At 29.5% G+C, this 27,748-nt stretch overlaps 2 protein-coding genes across 2 annotated transcripts in view; one reads left to right on the plus strand and one right to left on the minus strand.

Annotated features, from left to right (window-relative positions):
- The first annotated feature begins 15,321 nt into the window (after positions 1-15,321).
- LOC132940712 (leucine-rich repeat-containing protein 57) lies at positions 15,322-24,215 on the plus strand. Its single transcript, XM_061008423.1, has 5 exons — positions 15,322-15,619; positions 15,702-15,903; positions 18,487-18,630; positions 22,700-22,867; positions 23,975-24,215. The coding sequence occupies exons 2-5, from the start codon at positions 15,747-15,749 to the stop codon at positions 24,139-24,141; spliced, it is 636 nt and encodes a 211-aa protein (XP_060864406.1). The 5' UTR covers positions 15,322-15,619; positions 15,702-15,746; the 3' UTR covers positions 24,142-24,215.
- LOC132940711 (uncharacterized) overlaps positions 24,157-27,748 on the minus strand; it is a 35,049-nt gene continuing 31,457 nt past the window's right edge. The window contains exon 5 of the mRNA XM_061008422.1: positions 24,157-27,472. Coding sequence (XP_060864405.1) covers positions 27,361-27,472 — 112 coding nt within the window. The 3' untranslated portion in view covers positions 24,157-27,360. The remainder of the gene's footprint in view (positions 27,473-27,748) is intronic.

Genomic DNA, 27,748 nt, shown 5'->3' on the forward strand with positions numbered 1-27,748 from the left:
ATAAATACAGAGAGAGTGAAGTTGTTACCGGCAAAACAGTTTTTGGCTGTGTTGTACGTTTGTAAGTCCGAAACAACACATGCGGGTAGCACGCATTTTAAAATATCATATATTTTCCAATTTAATTAAGGAGTGTTAATCTCTGCCAATACAAAATTTTATTTTTCAAATGAGAACCCTCTTTTTTACTGTAAATTATCAAGCCGATAATATTTCTGAAAATGTTGATGTACCTAATTAAAAACTCAAACGATTAGTCTCTCAATTGTAGTATAATAGACCTTAAAAATTGGTTACAAAACTAAATTAAACGTCATATTAAAACTAATATTTATTATGCATTTTTTAAAAATTATAAATTTTGATGGATTAATATTATTTACGCCTCATCTTTCACATCCATCATCGTGGACCTTTTCTCCTCAGTTCATAAAAACAAGTGCTTAATTCAAAAACTACTCATTTGAATTTTGATACACCAACATTTTCAGACAATTTATCCGCAAAATAATTTATAGTTGAAAAGTTCTCGTTTGAAAAAATAGAAGTTTGCAACACGACAGAACACTCCTTTAGTACCATATAGTACAAAAAAATCTCACAAATGTGATAACGTGATATTTAGGTATATTTTAATTTCCAAAAATCAGATTTTTTAAATAAAAGCATTCTTGAAGAAAACAATGGGACGAGCGTGCTTTGTGAATCATCCTGCATAACATTTTAAATTTTAAATCAGACCTCTTCAGTCTTCGAAGACAACAACGAGGAACAATATAATAGACAATATTCGTGGTTGTTTACGGGTTATATACGTTCCAGTAAACAAGTATACGCATGTACAAAGACGAATGCATCAGATATTTGGCTGAATATTTATTCAGAAAGGTAAGCTTTGATTGTGCCTAATGAACACGATTTGTCAACAACGGTAAAATGCTTTTGGTATTACATTTTTCGTGCACATAATATACCTCTATTTATTCGATGCATGTGAACCATTTTGATTGATACTTTTGTTTGATCGAAACCTACCATTTCAATCATCGCATCCGAATATTACTATTCATTATTGTCAAATCGCTATTTTTTCGTAATACAGAAAATGTTTCAACAATTTACGTTAGATGTAACTTTAAGACAATAACGTAGAAAATATAATTATGTGTATAACGAACATATTCAACCTTCTCCTCATTCATACATTGATTATTTTAGTTCAAATGAAAACGTTTTTTTGAAATCGTATTGAACATTTTGCTCTTATTGAAAATGTTCTCAATGATGATACAAAGTATGGCATTTCCGTCCAATTAACACAAAATACATATTACTGATATCTCAAAATTTTTCGTGTTTTACTTATTATTTACTGTCTTTTTTATTTACATTTAACTATCTCAAAATCGTAAATCCTTACAAATCCTTCAAAAATCTCAGCTCATTAAAATTAATTCCTACTAAAAACTTTTCTAATTGACAACTATTATTGTATTTAATTTCCGTGTTCACTCTTCGACTGATAACACTAATTTAACAACTTAAATAATTAATATCGTTTTTAAATATCGTGTTAGCAGTATCAATATGTATACATAGTTTAATATGATACTATTATGTTCATTTTTCCTAAAAGATTTCAAATGGTTAAAACATGTTCTTGATTTTTTTTTTCAGCACTTTTTTGTGTATACTACTCCGCATATTGATTGAACGAATTTTTTATGTAGGGTTACTCCATGAGAGGTAAAGTACCATTCAAGTGGATTTCTCTGTTCATGTAGTACAATTGCAATCTTGTAAAATACATACAAAACGAGAGAAATATAATTTATACCAATAGCATACAGTGAAAATGTAAAATACGCCAAAGCCAAGTAACAGCGGTTAAGCTCAAAAGTCTAAAAACAATTAATATCTACTAATGAGATTTATTTTTTAAAAACTATTGTTCCTAATATTTTTATCTATAAGTTGTAATAATTCATGCCCATTTCATGCTTAAAATATGGATTCATTAAATATGGTTTTGGTTCTGTCTACTTGATTTATATTTTACTTAAATCTGATTGCAATAATTTAAACATTAATATTTTTTAATAGGTAGAGACATACATATTATTATTCAAACACGTACGTTTGTTTATAACTTGTGTGATATTATTACATCAAATATTAATATTGTATAAAACATCAATATTTTTCGAAATAAAGTTGTAATATATATTATTATAAAAAATATCCGATTTAACATAAAATATTTTCTGATTAACTAAAAGAAACAACAAACACTACCTTCTCATACGTAATTACATAATATCGTCTTATGATATTCGTATGACTATTATCATTCATAATCTTCAGTGTACTCAATCTATTTATCCGATAGCACTAAATTTTCATTCGTAACAAAACAATTTTCTCATTTTCCACGTTCCACTTCTATTAATTTAGTATAAAATATGAACCATGTGTTTATTTTATTTTTTTTTACAGTATTTACTCTAATAGTTTTATGATTTTATGTTATATTCCAATTTGCAATAAAAATAATAAAATAATAATAATCTTGTCAAATACGACCAATATCGTAATATTGATAGACTTTTTCTCATTTGAATGGCAATTTTTACAAATTTACAACAGTTTTGGCAACATAAACGTATGCATAAATAAGCGGTTTCGTTTTAAAAAACGAATATAACTTAAAGGTAAAAAATTGGATTCGTTCCAAAGAATCCACGTTTACATAAAAACAAATGTTCTACTTAGAGATTTTTAAGAAGTTAAGCTAGCGCTTTTACGGAAACTAGTTGTAATACATATTTTATTATACATAAGTTGAAAATATTTTGTACATTTTTAGAAGCATTTTATATATTATTATATTAAACCAGATTATCGGAATGAAATAAAATTCAAGTTTTCACCTAACAAGGAGGCATTAGATTTCCCAAGAGAGTTCTGCGTTATAGCTATCAGGATATAATTTGTAAAAACATTATTTATTGGTACGAAACCGTATAATATAGCCGCAGGTGTTTAATTTAATATTTTAAATAACGACTAGATTTCTAGATAAACACATTTTTATAATATTGAGATTTTCACATGAAATAATTCAAAAATAATATTTTGGATAGTACCTATACTGAAAGAAGAAATTTAAAAAAAAAAAACTTTACTATAAAAATATACAAACCATGTTGTAGTAAAAATGTACAATAAAATGTTCAATTTGTATAGTCAAGACTTGAAAATGTAATAAAAGGTTACTCACGACGAGTAGTTCATACTTGAACAAAAAAAATATATATATATATAATATTAATATTATAACTTATGCAATGTTTTCGGAAATGTATACGGATAACGCAATATAAAAAAAAATACCTTAGGCTTACTAGTTCATAAAATATACTTACCTAGTGATGTTGGCTGACCGGCTCAGAATCGTTTTTCGTTTATATTTTATAAATATCTTGTCTTATCAAAAAAAAAATGTATGTACGAATCAATAGAACATTTTTAAGTTATTAAAAACAAGAATCATAATTCATAACATTAGAAAGTATATTATTTAATTACGAATAATAAATTGCATATTATGCCTATAATAGCCATAATCTCCTATTCATAATCTCCGTTTTAGTTTTTCATCTTCGTAATTATTTGTTTGTGATAAAAATAAATATTATATAAGGTCTATTACGATGTAGTATACGTATACATTCACTTAATTATTTCAGTGTGACTTAAGAGTACAATATTTTTCAAATTTCTTTACAAACATAAACTTGCTTTATTAATATAAGTTGTGATTTCTCACTAATTAATTTAGTTTCATATACAATATTGAATTCCCTTTTCCCGTTTCAGAGTAGGTACATTGCAAATTTTAAAAGCATTCTGATTTAGTATGCAAAAAGTTGAGACTTAAAAAGATCAAATATAACAAGATTTATTATTTTAGTTTGTTGATTTTTTTTTTAAACTGTGAGACCGTTTATAGAAAAGCATAATATTATTTTACGGAACAAGATTCTATTTTATGTTTGAAATATTTACTATAAATCTACGACTTATTTGTTTAAATTGTTTTCGTGGATGATCGACTGATATTATATAGCATATTTTATATTGTATCTATAAATCTCAGCTGGGAAGACATTGCTGAGATCTTTCCCAATTCAGTAATTCCTCTGGTTATTACCGTCACTTTAAAATGTAATCAAAATTGGTTATTGTACTATTTGTTTTCATGAATAGTTTGTCAATATTAATATAAAATATAAGTCTTTAAATCAACAAAAAAACAATTTTGAAAAATACATTTTATAGGTTTTAAGAAAAATCATATTTTCAAAAATATGAATACTAAAATTGTAAATTAATATTTTTTCTAAGAAGGAGAATTCTATAGTATGAATAAAACATCTAAATCTCAAAACTTACAGCGGAATATTTTTTTGTTTTATAAATATCGTAATACTTCTGAAAATTGAAAAGTTCTAAAAAACATAATATAAAGCCGTCATAAAAATATAAAATGAATAAAATAATTCCAGAATTCAAAATATATTTTATCTAATGATTTCTTGATTTTAAAAGTTTCGAAAATGTCGTCTATCCACTTTCTGCTGTTTACTCTGTAATTGGTTTTCCTCTCATTAAAACCTATTCAGAAATAATTCAATCTACTCCAAAGTATCTACTTAAATAATGAACTTATTCTTATGAAATTCGGTTAAAACATAATAATGTACTGCTATTACTTCCAACCCGTCGACATGGACGAATGTTCACATTAATAATTCAAAGCCCACAACTATGTTTTGTTTGAAGCTCAACATTGTAATTATAATATTTTATTACAGATGTGTTGATACAGTGCTATATAATATAATATTAATCATCGGTTACACATTTTAAATCCGCCAATCATAATATACTCCCCTGCCACAAACTTTTCGTATTTTTCAATTATGGGCATGAACTGTTATACTTTTTACAAACAATAATCTTAGCACTAACAAAAAAATACATGTTTATTGTTTTCCATTACACGATGGAAAGTGAAAAAACCATTAATATTTTACGAAGAAATATATATATGTTTGATATATGCAATGAATGCAAATAATGGAAACTTAAAACTAAATCAATAAATATAAATCGGTGACAATAGTTTGTAGTTCATATTATTGTTATGTACTGTCTAGCCATTAATAATTATATATTTAATGGATCATGATATGCATTTGATCACTTTAAAATTTAAAACAAGAGTAACCTATAATTATACTTATTAAACTACGTATACCAGCTATCGCGTAATATTACTGACTAATATATTATAATATCTTTAATCCGTTAACGAAATAACTGCCTATGCAGGAACGATGAGTATATAAATATTATGATATATTTCAGTGTATACTCGGAATCTAAAACTTGTAAGCCATACAAACATTACCATACAAAATGTGAAAAGCAATGTCCCGCACATAATAAAGAATCTATAGAACGACCTTCTGATAGAACTCCAACGTATAGAAATTTCTGGCAACATGCCCATAATTGTATATAAACAAAATAATTTATATATATAGGTTAAGACCTGTAGCACATTATTGTGTTTGAAAACTATTACTTATTATATAATGTCCTTTTAATATAATTCATACAGTACTGGTGTACAGTTAAAACAATCAACAAAATAATTTTCAAGGACTAAAACAATAATTATATTATGTGTTATTTTTGTAAATAAGTACAATTTTGTAACTATAACCGTAAACATCATAATTAAAAAGCCAAACGTTCTGGGTTATAAATTTTCTCGTACATCTTAAACGAAATAAAAGGTGGGCAAGTGGATATTTCTCTGTTGTACAGTATTGTAGGTGTCGAGTAGATCACTGAAATTTATGAGTTAAATCTAAATTCAATAGTCGATCATTGTATACGAAAAACGATTCTGAGCGGAGACAGCCCGTCGACAAAATTATTTAATACTACTAAATGTATTTTATCATATTAGTCAGCCTACGATATTTAAAATTAAATTTATATTGCCGTTAGTATTCATAGGTAGGATAATTTAATTTTTGGCAAAATCATTAAAATACTTATGAAGAATTTTTTTTCAATGTTTGAGCTTAGACTATTTTAAATTGAAGATTTAAAAATTTGTTAACTAAGTAAAAAATAGACGATTAAGTACTAAATTGCCTTGATTTTTAAAAAATTGGGAAAAATTTGGACTTTAAATGCTAATAAAAAAAAATATACCTATGGATCTTTAATATTTATTGAATAAATATAATCACAGATATATATATAAGAAACATCGTATTATATGATAAATTTTTGACCGAGTGAAAAAATGTTTATCGACATTTATAAAAATATGTCAAAATATGTCTATAAATAAATATAAATTAATAGCTGAAAAAGAAAATTATAATTTGAAAGTTACATCGAGTTAGAAATTAGAATATACTATCATAAATATTTTGTGAAAATTTCAAGTATCTATTCGTTTTGGAATAACAACTGAATAAGAAAATCATTTGAGGAGAAATAGTTATTTTACGGATAAATATCCAATGTCATAAAATTTTGAACTTCAAACGCTCATTAAAAATAAATGTGACTTTCTAGAAAACTTTCTTTTTATTTAAGAAAGATAAACTTATAAATAATCCAGTTTGCTTTAATTTTTTTTTCCAAACGCTTTAGAAAACTATTGGAAATTTTTACTCCCTCTCTCTCAAAAAAAAAAGTGCCAACTAGATCCAATTTGCTACCATCAAATTTTTATCGCTCCATTAGGAATATAAATTTGATACGATATTAATGAAGATGAAATTTCATCATTACAGAAAAATGTATAATTATTCTTTAATCATATTACCATGTTTAAACATTGGATTGTTTTAATAAAAATGTATTTTATATTTATATGGATAATAACCTATTATGTTTTATTTTAATACATTTTAGCTGTATTTTGAAAATATTAATAGGTATACGCATCTAAAAACTAATATACGCATAATGTTTAAATTTTAAACTAATTATAACTATTAAGAAAAAAAAAAACAATTTTTGTTTGTGTCGCGATGATGTACAACCGATTCTGATAATTTTATTTATTTATTTTGACATTTACATTTTCATCGCACTACATTCACATGTGTCGTATTGTGCGATTCAAATTCAAATATTTGTAGGAAAGTATGTTTTCCTTTGCCAAGAATTCACAACGTCGAATGCGATGGTCAAACTATTTCAAATATTCTAATAATTGTTGTAATAATTTACTGTAATATCTGTTAATATATTGTGGATGTGTGTTTATTATAATATTAGAGTACCTACAACATAGAACATTATTATATTATTTTAAATTTTTAACGACATCGTTAAATTAACAAACATTACTAAAAGCACGAGACATGTGTCTTTTATACTGAGAAATGAGAAGTTCTCAGTGAGAACTCATAAAATGATATGTTAAAAACATAACCTAAAAAAAGCGGATAAGTGGATGTTGCTCTGCTGTACAGTATAGGTTACAAGTGGGTCAATGTATAATGGTTTGTATTAAACTTGAACTCAACGATATAATATCATTGAATAAGAAAAACGATTCTGAGCGGAGACGGTTTGTCAGTCTGGATTTTGTATATTGTTATTATTTATTATAACCTTTAAGTTGAATTAATATTATAATTTTTTATTCGTTGCTACGGTGCTAAACAAAGCGTTAGAAATCAAAACCCCATTTTTAGCGGATTTTCGTAATTTGTCGGTAGTTTTTCCCGTTGCATTAGGTAAATATTGAGAAAATCGAAAAATGACCTCTTAAAGTACCACCTTGATCCGATTTGCTAAAGATAAGGTACTATATTATGTTGAAATCGAAGCACTGCTTCTGGCAGAAATTGTGTATACAGGATAAAAGAAAAACACCATTGTAAAACCACCTGCTTCCTCGCTCCGCTCAGAATCTAAAACAATAGCAATAATAACGCTAATGATTATATTATTATCATTACAATATAAACATATTTTGTATTTTATATTTATCTAGTCAGCGCAAAATGTATTTAATACATGTAAGTATGTAACGAATAATTGTAACGTATCATTTTTAAAACAAGTTTATTGATAAAACAATGTTATATGGAAATAAGTTGATGTGTTCACATTGTAGCAAATAATCGAATTCTTGGAACGAATCGTTTAGTGGTTGAAAATTATTGTTAATCCGAATGGTGCCAGTGGAATGAAAGCTCTCTAATGCGAAATTCCACATGACGTTATATCTCCTACCTAATAATTGGACATCAGTGGTATGATTTATAACTCGTCGAGTGCACAACTTAAAAGTTAAATTCCTATATATCACGCTCGGGATCTAATTAAAATCAAATTTGAATTTGCATTTGAATTTGAATTAGCACCGAGACAACAGCTTTCCGTTCATTAATTTATTGTATTTCGTGTTCGTCGTGTTCGTCGTGTTCAACGTTTCTACAAAACGGTCTCATTATTAAATGGCTGCAGAAGTATCCCTCGTACAAATTACCCATGTGAACCTGTATCACGTGAAAACTTGACACTTGTTACAATAGTCAACATGGGAAGCTCACTGTATACTTGCAAACGCCGACTAATTTATCGGTTTTATCGGGTCGGTTGGTCTCGTGTCGTCGGTGTTTTATCGGGTCGGTTTCAGAGTAAAATTTAATCAGGAAAATTCGAGTTGGTCTACCGAAAACGATAGGTACGAACAAAAACTCGCGGAAAAAACGTGTAATGAGCAATGCTCGAATGTCACAATATTCCATGCATTAGCATTGTTAAACATCATCAAAGCGTTTGATGTAGTTGTTAGTATTATAATATGGTACCAAACGAAACACTCATATATTTTCGCGTGATTCCTACTAATTGTAGGTACCCATATGGGCATATAGAACACTAGAACAGTAATATTGTTTAGTTGATAAAATTATGATACTTCCGGTTTTTGGATGAGTAATTATTATAAATAAACATTAAGACAAGTACACACGATTTAAAAATAAATTGAATTTCAATATTTTACGCTTTGGGTCTAATTAAAATAAAATTGATATGTATTTGCATTTGAGTTACCGCAACATGTGCCGATACAATAGCTTTCCAATCGTTAATATTGTGCCTATTGTGTTTATCGTGTTCACCATTTCTACAAAACTACCCCGCTGCATTGCATGGTATATACAAGGTACAAATTACCAATAATATGTGATACCGGGGTATCACATGAAAATTAGGCACATGTTACATGTCAACATGGGCGTTTGCAGTTCACTGTACACTTGCAAATATATCCACTAATTTATCCGTGGTACATTTTATCGGGTTTGTTTCAAGGGATTAAATTTAATCAGTCCAAAGACGATAGGTAGGTAAGCTCGAAAACTCGCAGAAAAAATATTTTATAAGCAATGCTCGATTCCGTTTATTAGCATTGTTAAACCTCATCACAGTTTGGGGTAGTTGCAGTTTGTTGTGGTACTTACCTAAATGCTAATTTATTATCGCGTGATACCTGCAATAATAGAATAGTAATTATTGTTCGGAAAATGAGATGATGAAGTTTTCTGACAAGGCTGGGCAAGTTAATAATATTTTTTCGATTAAGTTAAAAGTTAAGTTAATTGACATTATTAGAACATCAATTAAGTTTAAATTAATTTAACAAATAATGTTAACTTAACTTAACTTCAATTAATAAGTTAAGTTAGTTAAAAAAAAAATGCATTGAAAAGGTATTAAAATAATTAATAAGACGTGTTATAATCACTTGGATACTAATATATACCTATGCGCATAAAGATACATACCATTTTAGAAATCTATATTTAACTCTGGGTTCATTTAAATTTAAATTTTAGCGTGAATGTGCTTAGGTATTGTATTGTAACATTTATAATTCAAAAAATAAATTATTCAATCATTTGAAAATTATAATAAAACTACTATATTTTTATTGAAAAAATAAATAAATCTCTTAAATTGTAATAACAATGTCATCTCAACATTTTGATCTGCCTCTTCTCTTGCTTAATGCTTAGTAATTGTCCTCCAGAACTAAAAAGCCGCTCAACATTTGCAGATGAAGGGATGGCAGTATTATACTTAATATATATTTCTTTAAGTGTATTTAGTAATTCTGAAGGAGATCTAATATTTGTCAAAAATAAGAGTTTATTATCATTATTTGAATCCGATAACCGTGAGATTAGATGAACCGTGGTATGAACCAATAATGTATAAATGTATAATATACCAATATAGGTAGGTAGGTATTTCTGTAATAAAATTATTATATTATAAAATAAATTAATAAGTAATAAGTAATAACTAATGTGTACCTAATAAATGGGTATTATAAATCATAGTTTCGAGAGATCGTATATTGATGTCTTTGTATTCGGACAATTTGTAACGGGTATACAGGTACCCCTATATTAAAAATTGATTATTTCCTAATTAATACCACATATTACTGATATTGGTTTTTATTTATAAAACTATATGCGTAATTCTTCGCAAATATACCTTTTTTCTGATAATATTTTCTATATTCTACGAACTTATAAATAATATTTTTCTGAAAAATTTCTGAAAATTCAAAATTAACTTAATTGGGAATATTAAAAATAATTGAAGTTCATTTTAAGTTAACATAGATAAAAATTAGTAACAACAGCAAGCTAATAAGTTACAATTAACTTAACTATTAACTTATAACTTATTAACTCGTTAATGTCCAACCTTGAGTTTTCAATTTTCAAACAAGTCATTATAAATCAATATTATGACAATCGCTTTTCATTCGCATGCGGCCATTTCGAAAACTAACTATAGGTACTATAGTTGTGTAGCACTAGGAAATAATTAGATTTATTTCTAGTACGTCTCAATACGTCTCCGCGATGGAACAATATATATGCATATTGCACGTAGAAACTTTTAATTTTAGACACATGAAAATGAATATTTTCTACTCTGTCGTATATCCCGTAAGAGGGACACGCGCTCAATTCTACTACGCCTCACCTTCGCACGCTCTATATAAGCCACGTATGCCGACTGTCTCTAAAATAAATTGGATTAGCGCTTTTAGATTTGTTGAGGTGCGATGGGATGCGCCCGCCTATTGTCAGACCTACGTCCATTCCGTTCGGAATCAATCAGAATGACTATCAATAATTCGTACGCGATTCGGTATGAGTATATATTATAAACCTCGTTGTCTACGGGTTACCTATACGTATATCGGAGCGCCGTCCCTTTTTTAAAAGGTAAGTACGTTTAGAACACTGAAATAATATCGAAACACAGTTTACGGACGGAAATGATTTTATCGGCTTTAAAATCAAACATAAAATAATATCAAACCAAGACCGTGCGACGAGTGACGATGACATGTGTACCTACATCCGTCGCATCTTTATACGCTCCTCTTGCCGAGCTTCGCGACAACAGCTGCGTGACCGCCCTTGTGCGCGTGCGTTATGCTGTTATAAAGTAACATTTTAAAAACAATTATAAGAACAATTCTTTTTGGAATGCTAATTGATATACTATCAAGAGCGCTTCTGGCGAGACCGGTCGCTGGTGCTTTCCGCGTACTTTGTGCATTTTTTATTTTTTCGATGGAAGGAGTTTCGAGCTAGTTTCAAACTCACCTTGAGAATTTACGGGAACGGTAGATAACATAAATGCAACAAAAAAATTTGGAATATGCTAACTTTTACTAGGAAAAAGGGATGGAAATACGTTCTGGTGCTTTCCATGTAATTTAGATTATAAAGGTTAAGGTGTACGAATTTCAAAACTTGGCTTAAAAATTCATGCAAACAGCGACCTCAATATTAAAAAAAAAAATTTTAAAAAAAATATAAATTTTTTTTTCGTGAGACCTGCTGCAGGCTCTATCCGTGTTTTATGAATTTTTGATTTTTTGGAGGAAGGAGTTTCGAAAATATTCTTGAGTCTTACTAAATTAAAATAATCTCATTAGTATTACAATCAGTGTGTGCTCTTTTTCCTCATACTTTTAATTGTTTTTTTTTATTGTTTAAATTTTAAGTCATGCTTATTATAATATGGAAAATTAAATTTTTTTTTATTGGTCTCAAGCCAACTATATAGCCATTAGCTATTGTAGGGGTTACGTATGTAACAGTTGATAGGGTTGGAATGGTTGGTTGGCAACACGTGTATGTGTGGCAAGGTTTTTTCACCATGGACCCGGATGGTCACCCATCCGGGAACTAGTGGCAACGGTCGTTGGTTACTCTCAATCACGTTGCGTGATTGATTTCAGCCACTGCGCCACGAAGAGCCACAAATTAACTTTTATAATATGAATCAGAGTTGTATAATCGTAATTATATTTAATTCGTACTATTATATTATTATAGCACATTTAATTTCTACCTATTATTAACAAGTACAATAAAAAATAAAGAATAAAGAAAATGTTATGTCTTGCAATGTATAGGTATATTTCCATTTACTCGACAAGCATAGGCTTGAGCTTAAATAATTGTTTTTTTGTAGTATGTACGATATAAAATATAAGTAGATTAAAACATGTTAAAAACCTTAAGAATTAAAAATAAGACATCCTAAATTCAAACTAAAATCAATGTCGTCGGCAGTGGCTGTACTCACTTTGTTGTTTTGTTATTCACAATAGCCTACAAATAAATTATTTTTTTTTTAATATATCATAACTGCTAATAATTAGGGCTCGGAAGTAGATGCATTTTGCATTTTAGATTCTGAGCAAAGCGATGAATGTATTGATTTTACAATGACGTGTGTTTTTTTTATTTTTTTTATTTTTGTGTCTGTCATCACCTTTTAGGACAGTAAAAGTGCTTGGATTTTCTTCAACAGTAACTTTTCTGATAGGAAAGTGAATCTAGTTGGTATTTTGGGGGTCAAAAGTAAAAATTTCCCAGTAGTTTTCAAAAGCGACGTGAAAAACAAAAGAAAAATTAAGGAAAAACGGGAATTTTTACGCAAAATCTGTTTTCGAGAAAATCGATTTTGGTTTTTGGTGTAACTCTAAAACAAATGACCGTAGGTACATGAAATTTTGACTGAATGTTTATAATAGCATTTTCTATACACCATACAATTTTGAAAATATTTTGACTCTTTTTGAGCTGTTTACGGACATTGTGAGTTTTCGATTTTTTTAGTTGGGTAAAAAAGCGTGAAAATTGAATATAAGGCTTCTGATATATCGTTCTAATAGCAGTTGAAAAATATTAAAAATACATAGGCACAATTTTTTTTATAAGGTAAAATTTTGACAAAATTTATCAAATTTATAATTTATTAATTATTTTGTAGTTAAAAATGTATAAAATGTTTAACTTTTATGGCTAAGGATTGAAAATTTAAAACAAGGCTCCACGTAAATAGGTTATATATAAATTACTTTATTCACAATAATATCATCAAATATACTTGGTAATATCATAGGCTGACTGACCGTATTCGCTCAGAATCGTTTTTCTTATACAATGATATTATATCATTGAATTCAAATTTAACACCATCCATTACAGTGACCCACTTGTAACCTACTGTACAGCAGAGCAACATCCACTTATCCACCTTTTTTTTAGTTTTTTTTTTCTATAAATATCAATTAAATTTTATTTCTTGGGTAGATAAGCGTGAAAATTGTATGCAAGGCTGCTGATATATTGTTACAATAGCAGTTGAAAAATATTGAAAATATTTACATAGGCACAATTTTTTTTATAAGCATTTATAAAATTAAAATTTATAATGTAATAATTATTTTATAGTTAAAAATGTATAAAATGTTCAACTTTTGTAGCTAAGGATTGAAAATTTAAAACAAAGTTCCATGTAAATAAATAAATATATAAATTACTTTATTCACAACAATATCATCAAATATACTTAGTGATGTCATAGGCTGACTGACCGTTTTCGCTCAGAATCGTTTTTCTTTTACAATAATATTATATCATTGAATTCAAATTTAACACCATCCATTACAGTGACCCACTTGTAACCTACTGTACAGCAGAGCGACATTCACTTACCCACCCTTTTTTTTTTTTTAACTTTTTAGACGATGATCTCCTGGCCACAAATGTGTTTCATTAGCATGTGAATCTGAACAACAAATTTTTACTTTGCATTTTTTAGTGTTAATTAGGTAATTTTTAAGTAATTTTTTGAAATTTTTTAGTTATTTTTACTGGTTTTACGCTAGTTCACTTCTTTTTGTTTCTTGTCGACCATTATGACGATAACTTGAAATTTAGAAATCACAACGGACTAAGACTAGTACCTATTCGATTTTATTTTGCCGATTACATTCGTCGTTGTAGTAAATTACTAATTTTTATTGATTTGAAACAAATATTTGAAATTTTTTTTGGTAATTTTTTAAGGAAATTTTTTGTCATTTTTATATCTTATTTACTTTTTTTTTTACATCATTTTTTTATATTTTTAAGGCCATCTACTTCCGAGCTTTACAATAATTATACACCCTAAATCAGCCAACCGATTGGATTGAAAAGTTTGGAAACCATTTATGTTTGTTTTTGCCGTCTTAACTATTCAAAATGTACACTTTCAAAACAATAATAATAATAAAATTAGGTACAATTGTTGTTGTGATATAAACTCGTCTGATTTATGTGGTATTTATTTGCGGTGTACGATTCACATATCGCGGGCCAAATCCAAATACCCAACGCGTAGTTCCTTTCTTCTCTTGTGTTCGTAATGAGATCATAATATTATTATCATCACACAATGAGCCATAGGAGTACACTGAGGAAATATATATTTATTTGCAGTTATTTCTGGCGATGTCGACCCAGTAGTTTTTTTTTTTTGTCCGTCGTTTGGTTTTTATACGGCAAAATAATTTAATCATAATATCATCATCGTAATGATATTATCGGACCGGAAAACCGCGGCGAAGAGACAGCGCTGCAGTGTTCCGATTTATTATTATCATAAACGCGCAGTATCGTCATCGCAACATCATCATTATTCTTATTATTATTATTATTGTCGTCCGATACAAAGAAAATCGAGACGCACGCGTCGTTCCCGCGGCAGTCGCGGAGTTTGAGCAACCCTGAAGCGCGAGCGGACGCCTAAAAATAACAAAAGCTAAACATAACTGCAGCACGCTCGAGGTGAACGACAACGCGACGATGACGCACGATAAATTTATGAAATTTTACGCGTAGTGGCGACTGCGGTCGGCCGGACATCGTTACAAACCAAACGGCTGCCGTACAGTCCGGTCGGTGCCGTCGCCGCGGGTCCACCGTCTGATCGTTTTCATACATATTTTGTATGCTATCACACTGTTGTTGCACTCATATATTATAGCGAGCAGAGCGTATATATTCATTCTCTAGCGCCATCGAGTCTGCTGTCCGTGTACTGTTTGGATTTCCGAATTACCCGACGACCGATCGCCGCGCGCGCAACGAGTCTGCCACGAATTTTTTTCCCAAAAACAGTTTGTGTCTGTTTTTTTTTTTCATTCGTCCCCCCGGCCGGAAGCACGGCGGATCATTGTAATAATTGCAATATTAAATATCATATAGTTTTATTACTCTCGACGCGAGCCGCAGTAAACACCCACCGCAAACATGAGACCGCCGATCGAAGAGGAAATCGAAGCCGCCGAGGTGGAAGTGGACGACGGCCAGCAGACCGCGGTCATGTTGGTGTCCACCAGACTGGCAGGCAACGCGGTTATCCGAGTGGTTAACCGGTGCAACGAGGCGCAGGAGAGCCACAACCTGGGTAAGCGCACTTAAAGGCGAGGTCTTGCGACCATACACGTGGTGGATACCCGCAGAAATAGGGGTAGTAGTCCGCTGCTGCGGGAGATAACACTGGGTTTCCGCGGTTGGGTATACGATGATACCAAAGACGTTGGATTCCGGTAACCGTATGCGGTGTTCGGATTAGATAAGTATTTTTTTATCTAGATAAAGATAAATATAATGGAACTCAAATGTATCTAGATAGATATAAAAGATAACTAATATTTATCAAGATAAAAATAAAGATGAATACTTATTTATCTATAGATATAAAAAAAGATAAAATTTTTTTTTTAAATGGGTTTTAAATTTAGGTATATTTTAGTTGAGCACTAGGAACATAATAACATAATAATGATATAAATAAAAATAATTACATTATTTATAAACCATAAACTTGGTTTGAGAATCTGTATAAATATTTAAAATGCGTTTGTACAATTTCGCGATTTTTATCAATAAAAAATGTATCTATAGATGAATTTATTTAGATTAGTAAAAAAATGATCTAAGATGAACGTTTAGACACCTTGTGACTATTTATCTAGATAAGATAAAAGATGAACAAATAATTATCCAGATAAGTCCGAACACTGACCGTATGGTTTCTTTAATATGCGTTGTGATAATATCTGTTGAGGAACTATAATGTGTGTATTGTATTATACGGAGTGTTCAAATATAATTAAAAAACGCGTCGATGGGCCACGTTGACTGGTCATTTATCTAGTTCCGACAGGGTGTTGTGTAATATGATTTATGAATTATGATTAAATTGTCGTTACAGTCAGACGCAAAATAATGAATAGCCGACGCGTATCGTCGAAAAGTTATGTTATGTAGATTTAGTCACACGAAATGATTGATATTTTTTACCAAGCGTATGCGGAAAAACGTGCAACAGCTGACCGCTGACGAATTTTTTTGTTTATTTCATAGCTTCCGTTTCGTAGGTAAATGTAATCGAAGACAGATACTTCTGCACACCTAAATCAAATATTTTTATAATATGGCTATATATTGCGTATATATTACATGACTTTTAATGATATATTTATATTGTGTAACATGTTATTCGAATATTATCTTTTAATTATTTTTGTGCACATCAAACATCGTTACATCGTGTACTCTCAACTAATTAATTTTTTGAATTTATAATATAGTATTACGCACATTCAGCGATGTGTGCTAGTTTCCTCGCTTTCACATTATTCGGTCTAATTATTTTTTTTTTTATAATATTACGCCGATATATCAACGCTAAAATCGTTGTCTATTTTTTATTATTACCACGACGAAAGAAAGTGTTTTTGATGCCCGCGTGATAAATACTCTATTGTTAACAACAAACCCAGAATCGTTGTGAACGCGTACTCGACACATATACTATATTATGTAAAATAAAAAATGTATTATATAGTAATATTTTACTGGTGATGTATAATTCGAATTTTATGAGAATTATTTTATTAATATTGGTCAAATATTTACCATGCAATCCTTTAAAAAGATAAAAACATTTATCACAGTATATTATATAGTCTCGATTCTGCCTTTAATAATTCTCTGGAGTACATATTTTATTGTAATAACGATATTTCTATAAATATATCCATTTTCTACGGCGTAAAAACTTTAATACATATACAGATCTGAGATCTGACCATGACAATTTACGCGTTTCCGCAAACGCAACTGTTACTGCACAACTTTTACGACATTTGTGATATATTATCGTCACTGCGTATACAAACCGAAAACTCGTGATACAAAATATTCAAATCGTATTTGATTTATTAAAAAAAAGTAATGCCAGAATAATATTCGTGAAATGTTTTTTTTTTTTTAAATCAACAGTACAGGTAGGTAGGTACCTACACGATATAATATACGAGTGTAAATCAAATTATTCTGCTGTCGTGTGGATGTAAGCAGAAACAATAATCATTACATTTCAAAATAATTTCCAAGTTACTTCAAGTAAACAAACGCAAAACGAATTAGGTAATAATAATTGTTTGCAAGACAAACGCGGTGCAGAATTTATCTTTATTCCTCTACCTATTCACAATGGTTTCTTATCGATTGTAAAATATATATGTTTCGATCACGAATCTCACCACACATCGACGACGGCGATGATGATGATGATGATGATGTGTGTAAATAGATACACAACACACACACACACACACACACACACACACACACACACACACACACACACATTGTTATATTGTCATTCCGGTTTCACGTCAAATGATATTATGCACCCATATATGGGTGATGGCCATCGGAACAGACTAGCGCGGAAAGATATTCCGCCATAGTATATATGATAATTATTATTGTGACCGCGACCTCGAACAGTCTACATCTGGACTTCCTGCAAGCATCACGTCAGACGATTACAGATATTATACATACATAGTATTAAATATTTTATATATGTGTATACTGCAGTAGTGCGTACACGTATTATATACTTCTCGCTATGGACCTTAAAAACGCCGTGTCACGCCGAAAGACGTCATAATATTTTCATTTTGTTTTCCAGATTTGTCCGAATGTCAGCTGATGCAGATCCCCGACGCGATTTACCTGCTCATGCAAAACACGCAACTGGTCACGTGCGATCTGTCGAACAATGTGATTTCAAAACTGCCGGTGAAGTTTACCGAACGATTTCCGACCATCACAGGCGAGTTTATAAATTTTATGCGACTCTCGGGTCGACGAATGAAATATACTTTGCCCGACTTATAGCCTGCCTATTAACAAATATTAATTACGTCAAATGCGCCATACAGTACCTACGCGATTCATTTATGCGCTATGGATTAAGGTATTATTATTATATCATGTAATGCGTATTATACAGTGTATACGTGCCCAGCTGCACGTCATGGGCAATGCGATGCGATGGATGCCAAACAAAATAATAATAATAATAATTAGTAAGGAATAATAACTCAGACCGCAAACTATAATTTGGCGATGGATAATTTCATTTTACTCTTTGAACTCGAATGTGTTTTCACAGTTCAGCGGCGACCACAGATGTATGGTTTTAAAAATATATTTATTCCGACCAAATAGTTTTGAATCGTACTATGGAGGGGGGGGGGGGGAACTCTAACAATAGTGGAAGAACAACGGTGATATTATTAAAGACGCAACCCAGCTGCAGCGTGCTCAGGTCGGCCGTATTATATATTCATATAGGTATACAAAAATAAACTTTTATTAATGCATCCATAAAAGCCGGATATAACAAAAAAGTTTTTATAAGTAACGCATATTTTCGCTTAAATCCCTCTAAACCGTTGTGGGTCATTTTTTTTTTCTTTTACAGTGTTATTAAAATATTGTTACCCGTATTTCTATGAGAGAGTAAGAAAACATCAGTTATACGTATAATAATGGATTATTTTTACGAGCTTCAGAGTTCTATCAATTAGTGGGTCAAACACTCAACCCTATATAACGCCTATACTCTAAAACTACAAGAGGGATTTGAATTTATTATTTGTTGTAGATCTCCGTGGGGAGGTCACTATATTGTTTGATACTCAATGGGAGTACCTATATAGTGAGGGCTGATTGTCGAATCCTCTCCTCTCTCCCCCCCCCCCTCACCACTCAAGTGGGGCAGTTGTAAATTTGTTTGCATTTATAACGATAATATGTGAGTAATAATAAAATAAAAATTAATACTGAGTAGGTAGGTACTGTTAAAAAAAAAAAAAAAACTCGAGACCCGTTCGATCTTCAGTTATGCCACTGCAGTAGATGTGCTTACCATAAGTACCTATCTATCTATACATTATTTATACAACTAGTCGTATAGGTACCAATTATAGTATTCTTATCGATACGTAAATAGAAAAACATTGACATTTAAAGTTTAAACTGCCAGCTGCAACAGTGTATAACATGTGCACCTGCGGTTACCGAGTGCAGAATATAAAAGAACAGACGATGACATTTTAAACGGTTTTTACCTGCACGTCCGTAACATCTCTGAGTGGTCTTAATAATATCGTAATATTATATCCATGCATACACGCAGAAACTATAAATGTGATTAAACGGTTTATTTTTTACTTCGATTTGGGTATGGAGAGTAACATTATATCGTATTTAGCCACGTTACCATCGGGTATTATGGCATGCCTATATCTATTACTCGGAAATTAATTAGGAAATTGCTAGTCGTTACCCGACACATCAACACCACATCAACAAATCGATGACAAGAAAACAATAATTTATCAAATTTTCCCGGCATTTTATATTGTTTACAAGAACATATAGTAGACATAGGTAACAATATTATATAATATTGTGAACCAATGAGCAGAGTTTTTCTAGACACTTTAATACGTTCGAAACTATTTTTACTCACCTATACTGACTAAAGTCCATCAAATTATTTTGTAAAAATATATATTTTAAAGGTAGTAGGTACCTATATATAAATATTATACGACCATACAGAGTGATTCATCAATCACGTGGTAGTCGGGTAAAGTTAGTTGGATCATTAATTTACGCTTTCCTTTTAAACATTATAGTCACTTCCATATTACTTTATACCTAGTTTTTATATAATAAAAAACATAAATACAATTTTAATCAATGTATTTATTGTATCATTGTAATATTATAAATTATACCTATTTGAATTTGTAATGATAATAGTTCGTATTAATCCAAACTTCAAGTGAGCCCCTCCCCACTATAATCAAAATACGTCACTTAGACAGTGGAGTACCCATTTATGGGGTTGCTAAGGGGACAGCGGCCCTCCCCCTAAATATCTGAAAAGATTTAAATTAAATAAGACGTATTTGCTATAATAATTGCTAATACAATAATTGTTTTTTATGTTATCTGTTACCATTCTTTTTTTGAGGAATATGTACCAAAACCTTGCCCAATTAATAATAATAGACCATAATTATTATACCTAATGGTCTAATTCGATAGGTAACTATTAGGTTAGTAACTTATTAGTAGCTTATTATAATTACTGTAAAATAATTGCATATCGAGATGCGTATCGATAAGGCTGAACAGTTAATAGGCATAACACGGCTCTAATGTATTCAACTTAGGTGCCTATTGGTAACGTGTAAGCAATATTTTAGCCAATAATAAAAAAAGATTCATATTTTTGTAACATAAATTTAGGGTTTAAAGTGTTGTATCACTCGTGTAGTGCAATTTGTTTCTTTACATTAGATTTTCAGTTTGAAAAAAATTGGTTTATAATTAATGTTCTCTTCTTTTTTTGTGTATAATAATATAATCATACTTCATAGTTATTATTGTTAATATTATATTATAACACACATAATATCGTGGAAAATATTTAAAAAATCTTGGTTAAAATATCTTTTGTAATTATACATTTCAGAATTATTTTATACATTGATACATTATATTTTAAAATAAATGGAACACAAAAAGGTTTTTTTAAACAAAAACACAAAAACTGATGTAATTTTCCAAACTTATTTTTTCAAACTTAAATCTTTAAATATGCAGAAATGAATGACTTCAACAAATTGTCCCTATATAAAATGGTAGCTTTGTGTCACGCTGCTTTTTCACATGTTCTAGGTACCTCAAAGATCACTGTTAAGTATTCTACCTATTTAGATATTTGGTTCCAAAATTGACACAATTTATGTAACGTATAATCTCAGGTGAGAAGTTTGAGTAAATTAACATGGTTTTATAATCATGTGGCACCAAACTAAGAAATCAAAAACAGTAAAATTTGGCATTTTCAATTTTTTTTTAACTTTCCTGAAATATATTTTCATACTACATTATTTGCTTCTTATTGATACGATTATGAATATCACATAAATAGTTTTCATTACTTTTAACAAGCTCCTTCCCGCCACCCCCGCCCTTCACCCTGAAATAAAACTCTGGATACGTCCTTGCGCTATGACTTGTGAGGCACAACCCACGACTATACACTAAATGGTGTTGTACTTAAATGAGTTGTACTTGTATTTTACATTGCATAATAATTATGACACATATCAACAAATCATATGCATAACTGGGTAAGCAATAAATTAAGTGACGATAGTAAAAATGTGTATATAAAATAATGCTTTATCAAAACTTCACGTTCAGTGCTATGCACGGTTTAAGTTAGATATTCTATCTTAAACCGTGGTGCTTTGCTAGTAGAATATTTACTGCAGGGTGACTCGGGTGATACATAATCGCACTTTCATTACATTGAAATAATAAATTATGAAATGCAAAACTTTGTTTTGTAAGCGAATTGTAGGCGAAATATTTGTAAGTGTGCTGTAACTAATATTTTAATATATTTATATTCACAGTTTTTTTTTCTGTGCAATCAATGACGACCAGAAATAATCAAACAAAAATTCGACTTTTGTATTTAAGGTCAAATTTTATCGTGTTTGAGCCACCATTTAAGGGTTGAATTCCAGGATAAAAATAAGTGTTTGACACTTACCAAATAGTGCCAGTGAATCTATTGATATAACTTTTATTTCAATTGCTATAACCGTTTGCACGCCCATAAATAACGCACCTAAATAAATTAAGACTCCGTATTTTTTACTAACCTACCTAATTACTAATTAGTTTATATTAAATAGATGAAAATAAATCATAAATTTTCATGAACTGAGATATATTTACTTAACGTTCATGGTTTCAAGTAGGTACCTATATCAAATTCATTGAATTTGTATTATTTTTGTTTGTAGAATTAAATTTGTCTCACAATCAAATCAGTAAATTGCCGGACCAACTGTCAGAAATGAAGAACCTTAAAAAGTTGAACATTTCATTCAACTCATTTGTCGAGTTACCAGAACCGATTGCTCATTTAGGAGAACTAACTACTTTGATAGCTAACAATAATTTTATTATTGGTGAGTTAAGATATATATATTATATTAATTAAAATTGTATTATTTAAAAAAGGTAAATTGAAAAATTTTATTTTAAGCACTATGATTATATATATATATATATTATATAACATATATGATCATATATGCAATATGAATATAATATGATATAATAATAATTGTAAGAATAAATAACCTGTGAGGATAAATAAGTATCTTATTGATTTAGTAATGATTTTTGTTGTGCTCGTGATCCATAACAGTTTTCATTTTCATTTCAAAAATCGAAATGAAAATGTTTTTACATTTCAATGAGTGTCTATAGTCTATTACCAATCTCGTTTTAAAAATCTATAAGTCTATCCAGCATAAATTGCTGTTATTAATTTTAAACGTCTTCGTGATTCCCATTATTATTATTTTTTATTAAAATGAAAAGTAAAAAATCTATTTACACTAGTAAAATTTTATAAAAAAAAAAAATCATAAACAAATATTTAAAAAAAAAACAAATAGGTACAGAGGAAACATAATTTCATCATAAGTGTAAGTAACTATACTTTATGATTGAATATGACTTTAGTTAGTAAATATTAAAATTTATAATCCACAGTATAGGTAGTTACATTAAACAAAAATCACTAAAGTTAAAAACTTATGCACATCTTATGTTATGATATTATTAAAAAATTAGATTAATTTAATTCATCTTTTCACAATACATAATATGTTCAATACGACATAAATATAAATATAAAAAAAATACGATTTAGTCATGTATCGGAAGTTTGAATGTTTACTTTACAGCATAGGATAATATACTTCCAGCTGTGAATAATTTATATCACCTAACGAAATTATAATCCCAATAATTTGAGTGACACAAGTTATATGCCTATCAAACAAAATATCATAATACATAATATTCGACTAAATATTTGAATTTTAAATGGAGAATAATAATATGATATTTGTTTTTTATAAAAAAAGAAAAATGATAATATTGTGTGTAGGTACTTGCACGAACGCATTACAGATGCAATTTATTTTACCGTATTTTATATTATTATGTATGTCATTAATTATTAATATAACTATTAATACTGTGTTTGTGATTATACATTTTAGATGTAAATGTTAGGACATTGGAATCATGTTTGAAGCATTTGAAAGAAGTTGATCTCAAGGATAATCCACTTAATACTTCGACGGTGGATGCGCTGGAACAAGAATTGCCTTTCAGGGTGATGTTTACACCCCCGACCGACGAAGACTGGAGAGATTTAGACAATTGATTAACAAACAAAACATTTGACAATACAGAAATATATTTTTTAATTAGCTAATAAAATGTTTTTATTCATTTTTATCATTGTTTTTTTTTTCTTATCATTATTTTTTGTATATAGTTTTCAGTGGCTTGTTCGCTCCGAAATAACAATTCAAAATAATTATTACATAAAATAAATTGGGTCCCTACCCACATATCACTGCATTTATGCCATCGTTTTTTTACACATACATAATGTACATTAGTTTTTTTTGTATTTACACACTGAATATCGTTATAATATTGTTTTTGTATACAAGCATAACAAATAAATAAATTAAATACAAATAAAACTAAATAAGTGTGTTTTTGGTAGTAAATATAATGTAGATTATTATTATTATTAAGATAACTATAGTTAAATTTACATTATATCGTACAAAAACCAAAAAGATTATATTTGTACAAAATGACAAAAAAAAAAAAAAAAAATACAAGTTATAAACGTTGCAAAAATGTCGGTCGCAAGAACATGTTATTATCTATATTTTTATATTACTTTACTTACATAATAATAATAAAAAAAAAAAAAAAAAAAAAAAACTGTTCTACCATTTGTCTATCAAGTATTAGAAAACCTATCGAATAATAATTATTTTGTCTTTTGTCAAAAATTATACTACCTATCATTTATTCCTTTTCTCTCTCCCCTCATATTCACTATCTCTCACACTATTACAATAGCCACGACTATATCTCATCACACTCACTCTGGAGTTAAGCATTTTCACATTAAACAGCACGGTCATAAAAAAAAAAAAGTTAATTTTGTTTAAATTATTTCTATAAATATCACCAATGACAAAATCATATTACTCCGACTTGTACAACACAATTTTAATTATATAATAATATGTACACTAATGTAATAAAATATACAGTACAGTCACTTTAATTACGCACAAAAATTGGATGGTAAAATGTTGTCCAACACAATACAATATAGTCACAGACCCGACTTGTTAATTTCTCGCGTAGTTTCGGTCATTAGAAACAACAAAACAATTTGCTAAATAAAGTTAACGAATGACTAGAAACTATTTCATTTATAATAATAATAATAATAATAATAATAATAATAATAATATAGTAATAATAATAATAATAATTTATTACCCATTTTTTTTAAGAGTCCGTCAAAAATAAAAAGCGACAGCGCTTGGTTTCGGAAAATTTATTAACACACACGTACCCGAAACTAATTATCACGTCAGCGCATTTTTATTAAAACTTAAGAAGAAAACTTTCAATTAGAAAAAAAAAAACGTGCGGTAATGATATTATTAAATTATAATATGATAGATATTTTTCATTTCACTATAATATATTATTTTTTACAGACACACCGAAAGTTCTTATAAAACATTTTTTTTTTTTTTTTTTTAATTGTTTATCCGTCACACGGAATATTATAATAATATTGTCGTCGTACTACGATTCGTATTAAGTCATAGTTTTTTTTTTTTTTTTTTATATCAGAGATTGTGTTTGTGAAAAAAAACTCTCGTTGACCGCGACGACGACCTCCCTCCCATCCTTTCCAGCCCCCGTCAGTAAGAGAATCCGTCGAAAACTCATAACCGTCATAACAACAATAATAATATTACGACAGCTTCCCTGGACCGAATATATTAAATCGTTGACCCGATCGTATAAAAAAAAGAAAAAAGAAAATAAGAAACATCGTTCAAAATGTAATCTTCAATAAGTAGAAAAGGAAAAAAAAAACCGTAGAAAAACGCTTTTCGTTCGTCTCGTAAAATAATATTCTAATTAAGCACAGCACAATCGTTTTTTTTTTTTTTTAAATATAATATATTATTATAATATCATTATTCGCCTTCGAACACATCGCGGTACCTACCTTACCTACCTACATATGACACGAATTATACCCACCCCCGTCGATAAAAGCTAAATAAGACTTTATATTTTTTTTATACTTATCGTATAATATTATCAAAATAATATATTATTAATTACTATTTAATCGCGCCATCGGACGTCGTCGTAATAATCATCGTGTATCGTTATTGTTGTTGCTGCCGCTGTTGGGGGGGGGGGGGGGGGCACCCTCAATAACAATTTCTGATTTTTTTTTTTAAATACAATATTCCTATTATATAATATTATACTGCACATCATAGATTATAGGTATGTAATAAAATATGTAGGTAATACGCGACTCGTTATTTGAACTAATAAGATTCGTTGAAAGCACGCGGCGGCGGCGGCGGCGTGTCTCTCGCCATACGATTATATTCGGAAATAATAATAATATATATTATAATATCGTCATAATTATTATAGGTACGTTTACGGAGACATTTCGGTATGATATTATTATTTTGCACTACCCGTGGTCGTATTATATGATAATATATCGTTCCGAAATCGTCATCGGCCGTGTGTTTTCAACGGAATCCTATGCGTACGACGATGTTACAGGTAAGGTATATATTATAAAATTAACAGATGAACATAATAATAATATTAACATAAATATGTACCCCGCGTACGCACGATTACAATAAAAATAAGAAAAAAAAAAATGTTCAAATTAACTATAGGTATCACTATATAATAATAATATGTATAATATATATTATATATATATATATATATATGTATGTATATGTATAAAAAAAATGCAATTATATTATATTACACACTTTTTTACTACACACATGAGATGTATTTTATTTTTTTTTTTTTATACATCACATATTACGACGAATACACGCGGCGATTTTTAGATTTTATACAATATTAAAATAATACGCAGGTATATCAGAAGACTGTTTGAATAATATGTATATAAATGTATGCGTGTGTGCGTAATGTGCGCGAGTTGTTCGTCGTCCTTACGCCATGACAATTATCGTTATAATAATATTACAATAATACAATATTAATAAATTATATGTATACATAAGACGTGTGTGTGTGTGTGTGTATGTGTGTGTGTGTGTGTGTGTGTATCGTATAAAATATTATACACATACGAGCGTTTGTATAAATATATAATGTATATTCTATGATATAACGTAATATATCGTATTTTCAGGGGTCTCTGCAAATGTGTAGCACCTCATATATATATATATATATATATTATTACACGGGTATAATATTTATCATAATAGTAGACGGTGAGAGACAACTTTATAATATTATTATTTCACTATTGGCTTAACGTCTGTTTGTTGTCCACGTGGCTCAGACACGGCACCATGGTCAGACTCGACAGACTTTGGATGTTGTCCACCTGCGGGAACTCTGTTCTCGGCAAACACCTGCAAAAATACGAATACGATAATATATTATAATATTGATGATGTGCACGTACAGGTAGAAGAAAATAATAATAATGTGCACACGTAGCCAGGGCGCGCAATGAAAACAAATCGTGTGGTCTACAATAGACCGCGATTGCGTTATTGTACAATATGCACGTTGCACATGCACATGCACACATGCACGTGATGTATATGGGATGCAGGCTGCAGGGCGAGATAGCTGCAACAGCACCGACTCGCCATAACAAACAGTGTGATGTAGTATGTATTTGG

Source organism: Metopolophium dirhodum, chromosome 3, assembly GCF_019925205.1.
Source record: "Metopolophium dirhodum isolate CAU chromosome 3, ASM1992520v1, whole genome shotgun sequence".
Taxonomy (NCBI): domain Eukaryota; kingdom Metazoa; phylum Arthropoda; class Insecta; order Hemiptera; family Aphididae; genus Metopolophium; species Metopolophium dirhodum.

What these genes read in the sequence shown, in the direction of transcription:
- LOC132940712 (XM_061008423.1), top strand. Translation starts at nt 15,747, where the DNA reads ATGAGACCGCCGATCGAAGAGGAAATCGAAGCCGCCGAGGTGGAAGTG. An exon ending in GCAGGAGAGCCACAACCTGG is followed by an intron (nt 15,904 to 18,486) that starts GTAAGCGCACTT and finishes TTTGTTTTCCAG; the next exon opens with ATTTGTCCGAATGTCAGCTG. An exon ending in ACGATTTCCGACCATCACAG is followed by an intron (nt 18,631 to 22,699) that starts GCGAGTTTATAA and finishes TTTTGTTTGTAG; the next exon opens with AATTAAATTTGTCTCACAAT.